The 12,741-nt window shown below is 37.9% G+C and overlaps 1 protein-coding gene across 5 annotated transcripts in view; it reads left to right on the plus strand.

Moving 5' to 3' along the window:
- Nucleotides 1-12,741, plus strand: part of PIGN (phosphatidylinositol glycan anchor biosynthesis class N) — a 105,665-nt gene that overhangs the window by 50,929 nt on the left and 41,995 nt on the right. For 3 of the 5 annotated variants that reach the window (XR_006963309.1, XM_047086386.1, XM_047086387.1), the window contains 5 exons: nt 1,478-1,556; nt 2,479-2,661; nt 8,513-8,652; nt 11,742-11,841; nt 11,946-12,038. Coding sequence is in view for 4 of the 5 variants with exons in the window: in XM_047086386.1 (XP_046942342.1) it covers nt 1,478-1,556; nt 2,479-2,661; nt 8,513-8,652; nt 11,742-11,841; nt 11,946-12,038 (595 nt within the window). In the remaining variant the exon portion in view is untranslated. The remainder of the gene's footprint in view (nt 1-1,477; nt 1,557-2,478; nt 2,662-8,512; nt 8,653-11,741; nt 11,842-11,945; nt 12,039-12,741) is intronic. The other 2 variants (XM_047086388.1, XM_047086389.1) reach the window with 2 other exon arrangements.

The following is a 12,741-nucleotide window of genomic DNA, read 5'->3' on the forward strand; positions in this document are numbered from 1 at the left end:
GGAAGAGAGACCGATTAGAAGAATTTTATAGAAATTTGGAAAATTCGACTCGGATACAGCCTTCAGAGAATTCTGGTGCTCTTTGGCCCAGTGATTCCAGTCCTAAGGCTTCTAGGAAAATATTCCAAAATGTGTGGTATCTGAAGGACAAAGAATGGGACCATGACAACATTTTGAAGTAACTTGTGTTTCTTTCATGTGTTCCCACTTCCTGGTATCTTTTTCCTCCAAATCCCAGTGAGTCCTGAGGTGGAGACTTTTCTTGCAGTCTGAAATAGTGATTGGGTTCCTCTGAGTTGAAAGATCTGGGGATCCTTGGAGTTGCGCAGTTCTTAATCAGGTGTGCTTATAGGACTCAGAGAGATGAGTTTCTGGGGTTCGTGAATTTTCGGAAATTGTATGTAATATTATATGCATTTTCTAGAGAGTATCAGATTCAGAAAGAAGCCTATGACCCCCACCCAATTAATAACATTACATAAAAGATTTACTTCCTGCAGGTCTCCCATCTTATCTCTTTAGAGATTTCTGGAATCAAGTAGAAGAAAGATAAGTGATTATATTATGTTAAATCATTGAAATCGTCAATATTTAATTTAGTAGCTTTTTACATACAAAAATATCAATTTCAAATGATCTAACCCTAATAAAGCCTTAAAAAACTTTTTTATACTTTTTAAGTTTGGAGGTATTCACTTTATAAGTTTTAATTAAGCAGTATACATTCAATTTTGTGTTTAAATATACGTATTTCAATCAGGTTATTGAGTTCTGGTTATATTTCTTCAGTTTTTACATTCCATAAACTTAATGCCGTTCGATATATTTCCTGGTTATGCAGTATTAGGAGTATTTCTCTTGTGTATATAAGGCTTCTACTGTGGTAAAATGACAGGAAAATGACAGAAAGAGAAATAAAAGATAAGGGAACCACAAGTATATTGTGTAGTATAAGAATGGTAAAGAGGTTCAAATTGCTCATTAACTTTGTTGGTTTTGATTGCCTGCAGTTTTTGATCATGACAATTTTAAGTCCCTGTCTAGCTCAGGGGTACAAAGAGCCATCCATAGTGGATTGGCCTTGTCTGTTGTGTCTGTGTATGATGAACACCCGAAGTTCTGGGTACTGAAGCTCATGCCACTGATTTACTGCTCCATTAATTGCGTTGTTTTAGTCAGAATTTCTTTATTAGCCAGAGTACTTCATTTCTTCAAAATGATGGATCATATGACTTCATAAGTATAGTTTGGAGTTGAAACTTTGAGTCAAGAAAACCAAATTGAGAAGTTATTTCTTGGGAGGGTTCAGATGACTACCAATAATACAACTTAGCTTTAGGTTTCTTCCTTTTTTTTTTGATTTCAGTTTTTATTTTCTCAGCTTTTGCCATCCTTTCATTTTCAATTAAGAAAGAAAAACAAGAAAACTTGTCATTGAAACGAGGAGACATTTTAAATCTAACCTTTTCTTTTGTAGGTTGCTTCCTGAATCTAAACAGCTAAACATTGTAAGAAAAGCAAGATCTTACATAAAACAGAGAAAGTATGATGAAGCAGTAAGTATGTGGGCCTGGTGTATAGAAATAGCTGGTCACCGTTTGGAGTATGGGGAGGGGCGAGATATGCAATGGAGAGCAAAGTGGGCAGGCCAAGGAGCTTTCCTGAACACTTAGGTAAGGATTCAATTTTCTCAGTAGCTGCTTTAGCCACGGGCATACTTCTGTTATTTCAGATATTATCAGGGTAGACTTTTTAAGGTTAGCGTTGGAGGTGAACAGTTGCCATTTTCTATAATGAGAAAGTATATTCCAAATTTCTATAACCATACTTAAATGCATAACATCTTAGAACATGGCATATTTGTACATTTGGACTTATGTACACACTATCAGGAGCCTACTGTTTATACTGCCGCTTTGAAGCTTCTCAAGAACTACCCTGCTATGTTTTTCATTAATTTTCTTGTTCTTAAATGGTCATAATTTCAAAGAAGGAAAGAATTCTGTTTTCAGTTTCTCAAATTGCCTAAGTAATACCATGCATTTCTAATGTTTGTTTATGGTTTTAAAACAGTGAGCTATTGTTTTCCTGTTTTAATGATGCTTTATAACTGACTTGGGTAATCTGACATGAGAAAATGAAAAATGATAGAAATGTAAGTATCTTTGCTATATGGGACCAATATTCGAGAGCCTTCGTTACTTTCCTTCATGTGTCATCTGTAGGTATTTCCACAGAATGAATCATGTTAAATCACTATACGTATCATAATTTACATCTTAAATGCCCTTTCTTATCAAGATTCAAAATTTATTCTATCTAGGAATTGTTCTTATACTTTGCAAGAAGCTCCTCGAATAATTAAAATCTGTTCTTGATCCATCGTCTACAGTTATGCACTCTAATTTTAATACATTTCCTTCCTTTAAAACTTCTTATTCTTCCCATGTGGCAAGTTATGTCTTCCTTTCTCCATAGGTCTCCCTTTGCAAGGAGCTGATTCATCTTGCATTGAAAGGATTGTCCTATTATCACACTTATGACAGATTCTTCTTGGCCATCAATGTTGTTCTTGGTTTTTTGGGATGGACATCTTACGCTTCTTTGTTGATCATCAAGTCTCATTTTAACCTTACTAGAGGTGTTAATAAAGAAGTTAAGGTATGTTCAGAACATATAATGAAGTTCAGATAATGGTGTTAAATCACTAGGGCTGGAAAAAGAAATTGAATCAAATCAACTGTAATGAGTTCATACAATGTGCAAGGTGTACTAAGCTAACTCTTACTTTCATTTGCTTTTGTCATATTGGGTCTCTTTTTTTCAGTTATCTTTATTTCTTTGGTTGGGAAAAAGGTATATTAATAATAATGGCCCCATAACTTAAGAGGGCTATAAAGATAGCTGCATAATTTAAATTTTCCAATGGCATTAGCTGTTGATTATCTGTTCCTTGTAATAATTACTTAGCTTGTTGTAAGCATCCCATATCTTTCTAGTACAGGTGGTCAGAAAACTACTTCAAAGCAGTATATTTAGCTTTATCTGATATTAAAAGTTTGGTAGCTAGAAAGTGACAAAATCATTTACTCAAAATGTCCCTTTTTAAATAATGTATGTGCTTTTCTGGAACTATTCTTCTTACAACTTTCTGAAATTTCTAATGCAAATTTTCAGAACTTTCTATTTATCTTTATTTTAAGAATCAGTCTCTAGTTTACTGTACTTTCAATGCAAAAAAAAAACCCTCAAAAAATTTTAATAATACTTCATATAACTGAGTAAGTAATAACTGTACATATATGGTTTTACTACATTAAAACACTTTACTCTTTTTTTTTTTTTTCCACGTTTTTATTTATTTTTGGGACAGAGAGAGACAGAGCATGAACGGGGGAGGGTCAGAGAGAGAGGGAGACACAGAATTGGAAACAGGCTCCAGGCTCTGAGCCATCAGCCCAGAGCCCGACGCGGGGCTCAAACTCACGGACCGCGAGATGGTGACCTGGCTGAAGTCGGACGCTTAACCGACTGCGCCACCCAGGCGCCCCTAAAACACTTTACTCTTTTAACATATATTGCTAATTATCATTTTTTGGGGAGAATATGCCACTTGCATTTTCTTTATTCTAATAATTATTACCATGTCCAAGTCCTCTAAAAGGCAATATAATCAGGATGGTATATTTAATAATAATAGTTTGCAGACATTCCCAGTGGTAACTTTTTCTAATTTTATATTTTATTTTTCTGTAATGGAAGGAAGAACAGTAGTGTTTATTCCAATTTTTTATAGTGCTTTAATGCATCTTAAATAATTCCCCCCAAGTAATTTTCATTATTTGAATGTGCTTAAAATTGGCTAGAATGGGGATAATTTTTGACACGATAGCAAGAGAGACAGAACCAACCATGTTTTAGTAGTGGCATTCTGCTGGCTACTTGGAGTTTATTTTGTCATTTTAAACTCATAACAGTGCTGAAAGCATTATAATTTCTTTTTACAAAAGAGGAAACCAAAGCTGTTTAAGTATTTTGCAAAAGGCCACTCTGAGCTAGGCTGTGGAGGAATTGAGATTTGAATCCAGAACAGACTTGTGCCAAACATTATCTTTTCACGTCTATCTTGCTGTTTTGGTTGTTGAGAAAAGATATGAAGTCTTTAGCTTGATGAGTCAACACAACTTCATAGCCGATAATTCTCCTTTATCCATTAACCTGATAATGCAGTGAATGTTTAATTGGATGTACAATATAATGCTAACTACTGCATAGGCTATACAGAGAAATAGAAAATCCAGATTCTGCCCTCCAGGAGCTTAGAATTAGAGTAAAGTAGGTAAGAGATGTATACACATAACCACCTTATCAGACGTAGGTTGCTATACTACCCTACATTGCAAAAGACAGCTTTGACATTTGACAACTTTAATATATATTAAGTGTTTGACTGTAATATATATTAAATAGAAGAGAGCTCACTTTAGCGAGGACGATGACAACAGGAAAGAGTAAGTCTTGATAGAAAATGAACTACTACAGGGAGAGGATGAGAATAAAGCAAACTGAATGATCTAAACAGAGGCAGAGTTGGGAAAATGTTTATTATGCTGGTATAATAAGTAATATTTATTGAGCTCCGCTATCCCAGGACTATGTTGGGTGCTTTGCATGCGTTATTCAATTAAGCTTAATACAACCTTAAATCTGGCAGTTAGGAGTCTCATGATATGAAGAGGGGAATTTAGGCTCAGAGAGCTACACGGTGTCTTCAAAGACACACTATTACAAAATGACAGAACTAATATTTGCCGATACTTAAATTCATGCTCTTTCTACACCATGCTGCTTTTGGAATAAAAAGTTCAACTTGGGGAGAATGTGGAAGGTTTGTTCAAGGGACGAAGAGGAGATTATACCAACAGTGTAGGTTAGGTTGAAGTAATCAAAGACCTCAAATGCTAGACTATAGATTTTAAATTGGATTTTGTGAGGAGTTGGTGTATCACTTAGAGTTAAACCAGAGAAACAGAACCAGTGGGATCTATGTATTAGTAGATTTAGTGTAAGGAAATGGCTTGTGATTGTGGGAGCTAGTTAGGAAAGTTCTAAAGCCACAGGTCAGGCCGTGAAGGGGGCAGACAGGAGCCTGCAGGCAAGACCCGAAGCCACGCTCCGTAGCTATGCTTCCGTTCTATAGGGAAGCCTGCTGTTGTGCTCTTCAAGCTTTTCAACTGATTGAATCAGGCCCACCCCAGTTACCTTGGATAATCTCCCTTAAAGTCAGCTGATTGTAGACTTTAATCACACCCACAAGATGCTTTCACAGCAACACCTACATCTGTGTTTGAGGATAATGGGCACTATATAGCCTAGCCACGTTTTGACACACAAACCTGACCATTGTGTCAGTTTTGACCATTACAAACTGATCATTACAGGTGAGGTTGTGAAATTTTTTTTGAACCCTCTGGTTCTGTTTGCAAAACCATTCTGATTCATCTTCAGTGAGAGATTATAACCTAGTGAAGTGACACAACCTGAACGGTTCTGAAGGAAAACTAAAATGCCAGTGGTCAATAGTCTTAACTGGAGGGAGGCATGGAGAGCAGTTAGGAGGTAAGATGACCCCAGCCGTGTACTTTTTAGAATGCGACGCTTGTGGGTGGGGTATAGGGAGGCTTCGTCGGGGAGGCTGTTGCCAAAGTGAAGTCTTAAAGGGTGAATAGGATAGCTCCGTAGAAAAAAGGAAGATGACGCACAGAGAGAGCAGCAGGCCCCAGAAGAGGAGAGAGGCAGCATGGCTTTTGGAAGAGTGCAAGTCACTGGTACGGCTGGGATAGAGAAGGCCTTTGGGGAGGGAGCCGTGGGCTTGAAACAAACACTATCCTCATTGCCAGATGAGGAAACAGAGCTTTAGACAAGCTAAATGGGTTAGTCAAATTGGCGAGCAAATGGAAGAAAGCCTTGGAATTGAATTTACGGCTGACTCCGAAATTTATGTCACTTCTTCATGATGGTGTCACTCAAGTTATACGGGTCATTTCTGATTCATCACCATTACAGGCAGTGAGTATTTTCTTTAAATATAATTTGCTACAGCTCATAATTGTATTCTGTATGTAACTTGTACATACTCTTCTCCTTTGCTTTGGCCAGTTCAGATGTTACTTGCTTTAGAACGAAATACCCTTATTTTGCCACATGTTGACCTTTATTTTCATATTACCTAATAAAATCCCCAAATATTAACCCCTTGAACCAAGTCTCATGAGTCCATACGAACCCATGTGGTTTGAACTCCCTGGAGGCCGGCACCTAGGACAGAGCAGACCCAGAGTGTGCAGCTTAGTAAGTGCTTATTGGAGGGAAGAGTCATCATAGTGCGCCAGCATGGTTTGTTATCATTAGTTGTGTTTTGAGGAGCTAAGGGAAGGTGGGGAGTCAATTCATGAGGAAGTAGAAAACGTACCCCCACTCTTACTATTTAAAAGCCTTTGGGGCACCTGGGTGGCTGAGTTGGTTAAGTGTCCGACTCTTGATTTCAGCTCGGGTCACGATCTCACAATTGGTGGGACTGAGCCCCGTGTTGGGCTCCGTGCTAAAAGCGTGGAGTCTGGTTGGGATTCTCTCCCTCTCTTTCTGCTTCTTCCATCTCATGCACTGGCATGCTGTCTCTCTCTCTCTCTCTCAAAATAAAGAAATAAGCTTTAAAAAAAAAAGCCTTTCAATCTCTACTTCAGTTGAACTGAATTCTTTATGATTTTGTTTCCTATGAGTGAATATCATTGATAATGTATATTTTAGGTATCAAAGGATTAGATTATTACACCATATTATACTGACTCTAGACAATCCCTCAAAAATGTTTTTTTAGGTACTCATTTCTTTTTGTTTTTTAAGTTTATTTATTTATTTTGAGAGAGAGAGAGACAGCATGAGTGGGGAAGGGGCAGAGAGAGAGGGAGAGAGAGAGAATCCCAAGCAGGCTCTGCACTGCCAGCACAGAGCCCATCGCAGGGCTTGAACCCATGAAACTGTGAGATCATGACCTGAGCTGAAAGCAAGAGTTGGATGCTTAAGCGACTGAGCCGCCCAGGCGCCCCATAATGTACTCTCTTAAACTTCTTTTGTTATTATTTTCCTATTCTCAATATGCTGTGAAACCAGTGTCATCTCTTAAATGATGAATACGTGCCTCAGCCACCTTCAGCTTTAGAGACTCCATCTCCACATCTGTTTGAGATTTGCCCCTTGCTATGGGTCCCCCATGCTGTGTCACACATCTCCATTTCCAGTTCCATTCACCTTCAGATTTCTACAGCACCTGCTGGGACTAGTGCAGAGAAGTAGGGAGGAGAGAATAAAAATGAAGGTAATAGCAGCAGCCATTATGTATTAAGCTGTTATAATATTCCGGGCATTTTGTTAAGCTCTACATAATCTCATTTAAGCATTACCAACCTTGACAAATAGATATGGAATTATTACTCCCATTTTATAAATGGGATGAAATTGAGTCTCAGGATAGTTTTGGACTTTGACTGAACCAGAATTTGAATTCTGATCTGTGTAGTTCTACACTCTTAATCACATTGCTGTGTCTCACCTTCCTTTTTCCAACTGTCCTAATTTATCCTCGTTTTTTACTTCCTTTCTGGTGACATTTTGTGCCAGTAAGGAGGAATTATAAAGAGGAAAATAACCCTCTTGTCTCTCTCCCCCACAAGGCTTCTACTACAATGAGTAATTCTTAATTCTCACCTTATTTAGCTTTGGCTGGCAAAGCAAGGGGAAAACAGACAAAACAAAGGACAGAGAAAAGAGAATGCCATATTACCCCTCCATTCCTGTGTTTTTCCTCTGTGGCTGTTCTTAGCATCACAGCTTTCCATAGGTGCGTTTGTTTCCAATCGTCGGAATGTCTATCCCTGAAGCTTGCTTCATTACTCCCAGCCCAGAGCACCCACGGGCATGCACAGCCCATGGAGGCCATCACTCGTGACTCACATTGGGGAACTCCTTTCTTGTTTGGCAGGTGGTTGGGAAGAGAAGATATGACTGAATGAACGCACTGTGGTTGGGCAGTGGAGAGAGAAACGTGGGCAGCGTGTCAAGTTGGAGTTTGAATAGATAGAAGCATTGTTCCAAATGAAGATTAAGTCCCACAGTTTATTGTGGATTAAATGAGCTTTTGTGAGCTGGTGAGGGAACTCGATCAACATTTATAAGATTGTTACTAAGGAGAAATATGTTCAGAGTTCCAAACAAGTTACTCGCAGACAAACTTGAGGAACATAGTCACTTTTAAATGGAGAATTGCCTAATAGCAACAATTTCAGAATAGCCAGCTTTTTCTTCCTGTAATAATGCTTCTCCAATGACAGGTTTTTTTTAAATGCAGTTCTTCAATTAATCATGTAATAGATGTCTTCACTTTGTAAAATCTCTTTTAAAAACCTGTCAATCAGCATGAATTTAGAAGTGTTTCAATGTTCTGTTTGATTTTCAGAAACCAAGCCACCTCCTGTCATGTAGTTGTATAGCTATTGGTGTTTTTGTAGCATTTTTCCTGCTGCTTCAAGGCTGTCCCTGGACTTATTACATATATTGTTTGTTGCCAGTGCCAATATGGTATGCGGTTCTAAGAGAGTAAGTAACACTCCCGTGCTGTCTTATTTTGCACTTCGCTGACAGTGAAATCTATTTTTTTTTTTTTTTTTTAAATTTTTTTTTTTTCAACGTTTATTTATTTTTGGGACAGAGAGAGACAGAGCATGAACGGGGGAGGGGCAGAGAGAGAGGGAGACACAGAATCGGAAACAGGCTCCAGGCTCTGAGCCATCAGCCCAGAGCCCGACGCGGGGCTCGAACTCACGGACCGCGAGATCGTGACCTGGCTGAAGTCGGACGCTTAACCGACTGCGCCACCCAGGCGCCCCAGTGAAATCTATTTTTAAAGTGCATTAGATTTCTGTAGCATAAATCATCAGAGATAGTTATAATGCCCTCCAATTTCTGAGCCCTCTCACTTCATTGATAGCAGAAGGAAAGTGGCATATAAACGTCTTTTTTTGTTTTACCTTTCCCTTACTGCCGTGAGGTTGTATTGAGCTCGTTCCCTTCTTTGTGTACCTTTTCTAAGAAACATCTGGACTAAACATAGAGTAATTAATATTGACAGTACTATGCCAGGAGGAACTTATATTTTGAATTTGTCTTATCATCTCAGATTCCAGTGTATCTTCGGGTTTCACAAGGAAATTTACATGTTTTCTTTCCACACATTTTTTTGCCCTTGCTTTCCTAGCTATCATGTAAACCTAGATAAACGGAGTTGGTAATTAAATCCACACTAGTAATGTGAACATACAGAATGGTGGATATTGTTCACGGGTGCCACAGGTCCTCCTTGAAGTGCCTCCTCACAGGCTGGAAGTAAAATGGGTTCTTACTGCTGTAGAAAACATCAGAGGCAGAGCTCCCAGGCGAGTTTCAAGCACTTAAATATAAAACCACTCAAACATTGGGCTGGTTCACATTCATAGACAGCGAGGGACACGTTGCCCATCTTGTTCTATATTTGCTCCAGTAATCTAGAATTTGAACTTAAGTCTTGGGCGTCCAAGCATCCCCTGAGCAAAACCAGACCCGGAAAGCAGACCAGGGAATGAGAGCTCAGAATTAAGGGTATATTCAGGGTTGGCCAGTATGTTTGTCATGACACGATAAGTATTTTTATTCTAATTTTTTTTAACTCCAGATTTGACCACATCTTTCATCCTTAAGTATAAAAACATTGAAATACTAAAAGTACCAAAAATTAAAATTAAAATATAACATTTAGAAGGATAAGGCAAAAAGACACTATCAGAAGGCCATAGTGTTGCTTCTCCGTTTGAAAGGAATAGGATTGCTGGATAGACATACTTAAATCAGATTTTTTCTAATGTCATTCACTCTGGTTTAAAAGTTTTTAGAATGGGAAGTTTTATCCCTGCAGAAACTTCTATTCTACTACCGAATCCTCCTGAATTATCAAATGTCCTAATTATGAAGGTGACTTATCTATTTAAACTTTGAGGAAATGTGATTTTGAATGTATGTTATGTTCTATCTTTATCTTTTTGAAAATACATAGAAAATAAAACATAAAAATTCACCTTTCTTCTAAAATCTTGTTGTAAAATCTTCTAAATGATTTTACAAAGTCATCTCTTATTTTTCTGTGCTTATTCAGCTGTTGAGAACAAAAGAAGCATTCTCCTCTTGACTGGTGTTAACATTTCTTTTCTACATGGCACCTTAGTAGTTTTGATAATATTATGTAGCCATTGTTTTCAAGCAGAAAAAGATCATAAACCAAATGATACTGAGCTTTTATAATTACCTACTTAATCACTACAAATGCTAAAAAAATTTTTTTTTCTAGTGATGAAATGCAGAAAGTACTCAAGTATGTAATACATGTTTAATGGTTATGGGTTCACATTTAATTACAATGAGTGTACAATTAGTGACATTTTAAATTGGGTTTGAAAAAGGTTATTTAGCTCAGTGAAAAAGTGCAATTAAAATTTTCTCTACTGGAGCACCTGGGTGGCCGAGTCAGTTAAGCCTCTGACTTCAGCTCAGGTCATGATCTCACCCTGGGTTCGAACCCTGTGTTGGGCTCTGTGCTGACAGCTTAGGGCCTGGAGGCTGCTTCAGATTCTGTGTCTCCCTCTCTCTCTCCCCCTCCCCCACTCGTGCTCTGTCTCTCTCTCTCTCTCTCTCTCAAAAATAGATAAACATTAAAAATTTTTCTTCTTGGGGCTCCTGGGTGGCTCAGTCAGTTAAGTGTCAGACTTCAGCTCAGGTCATGATCTCATGGTTCATGGGTTTGGGCTCCACATTGGGCTCTGTGCTGACAGCTCAGAGCCTGGAGCCTGCTTCCGATTCTGTGTCTCCCTCTCTCTCTGCCCCTCCCCCACTTGGACTCTGTCTCTCTCAAAAATAAATAAACATTAAAAAAATAAAAAATAAATATTTTTGCTATCTAGATTAGGAAGACATATGTTTATTTTATCAAGACAGTTGAGATTTCAATATAAAATTAACTTTGGTGGATTTAAATCTTTTCCCAGTTTTAATCCATTTTGAGTTCATGATATTTTATTTCTCAACGTTTTTTTTTTTGTTTTTTTTTTAATTTTATTTTTGGGACAGAGAGAGACAGAGCATGAACGGGGGAGGGGCAGAGAGAGAGGGAGACACAGAATCGGAAACAGGCTCCAGGCTCTGAGCCATCAGCCCAGAGCCTGACGCGGGGCTCGAACTCACGGACCGCGAGATCGTGACCTGGCTGAAGTCGGACGCTTAACCGACTGCGCCACCCAGGCGCCCCGATATTTTATTTCTGATAATATATCCGTAATTGCATGTACTCACGTTTAAGCTAAAATCAAAGATTTATCATTAATGTTTATGTTTTAAAAACAGATTTTTGTGATCATTATCAAATTAATTCAGAAATTATACTTTTTCTGAAATACTTCTAGGTTTCAAAAAAAGAGATTTAGTTAAGTGAAGCCGTTGAAAGAAATCTGTTAGAGATTATATTAGTTTTTGAATAGCCTATGAATTGAAAATTCCCTGATTTCTAGGTTTACGCAGTTTTTATTTTTTAATCATATATGACCTCATTTTTTTGCTCAAAATATAGTATAAGTAATATTTTTATAAATGATCTTGTTAAACAGGTTTCAAGTTATTCAAGACTTTGTCACATTACTGTTGACCGTTCCTCCAAGTTATTTTGTTGGATACCTGTTAGTCTTTATCCTGGGAATTGAAATATTAGTGAGTAATTTACCACGTTACAGCATTTTCAGATCTCTTTCATACATATGTAACTCCTTTTAAATGACCTCATTTTTCATTTCTTCTTTGGAATGCATTACTAGGTTCTCAGTTTTTTCTACCGCCACATGCTTACAGCTGGACTTCTTGCATTTGCGGGTTGGCCATTTATCACCCAGCTATGGACTCGAGCAAAGGTATAAGTACTTGTTTTGACATTAGACGGATTAGTAGCTACTTTGTTTTGATATGTGTTTAACTCAGGGAATTGTTCATTTTTAAAGAAAAGAGTAGAATGTGTCCTTACATAAAGAGCCTGGTCCTTTTGACAGGAGGACTGCGGTTGCCTCTAATGTTTCAGTGATTCACATAGACTTTCACATCAAAGTGAATTGGTCATGCGGTGATTGAAACACTCTAGATGCAGAACTGGTACCAAATATCTAAATGATGGTATTGTCCAGAGCAATGCAATGGCTTCAGAGGCAGTGCTCTGAACTCAAGTCAAAGGAGTCACCTTTCGCCTCGCCCTGAGAATAGGCTCATGTTTCCAAGTTGATATTTTTTTGAGGGAGGTAGCAGGAGGATAGAAATAATCTTCTTTCCACCCTATGAGAGAACTTATAGGATTCTCCATCGAATGGCGTTACTAATAGTTTTTTGTCTTGATCTAATTACAAACATACTTTTACTTCTTTCCCCCATGAGCTCAATCCCTTGATTATGGTTGCAGGCCAGCTTTCTTATAGATATTATCAGTGTATGGTATAACATAAATTGATGGAAGTACTTGCTAGGAAATATGACCCAGGTTTCAATCCTGGCTGTTTCATTTACTAGTCATAGACCTGGTACATGTACTTTCACATCTCTGATCTCAGTTTCCTCATCTGAAATATT

The sequence above is a fragment of the Lynx rufus genome, unplaced genomic scaffold, assembly GCF_022079265.1.
Source record: "Lynx rufus isolate CCGP_SWC_20201006 ecotype Redwood Valley unplaced genomic scaffold, mLynRuf1.p SCAF_20, whole genome shotgun sequence".
NCBI lineage: Eukaryota > Metazoa > Chordata > Mammalia > Carnivora > Felidae > Lynx > Lynx rufus.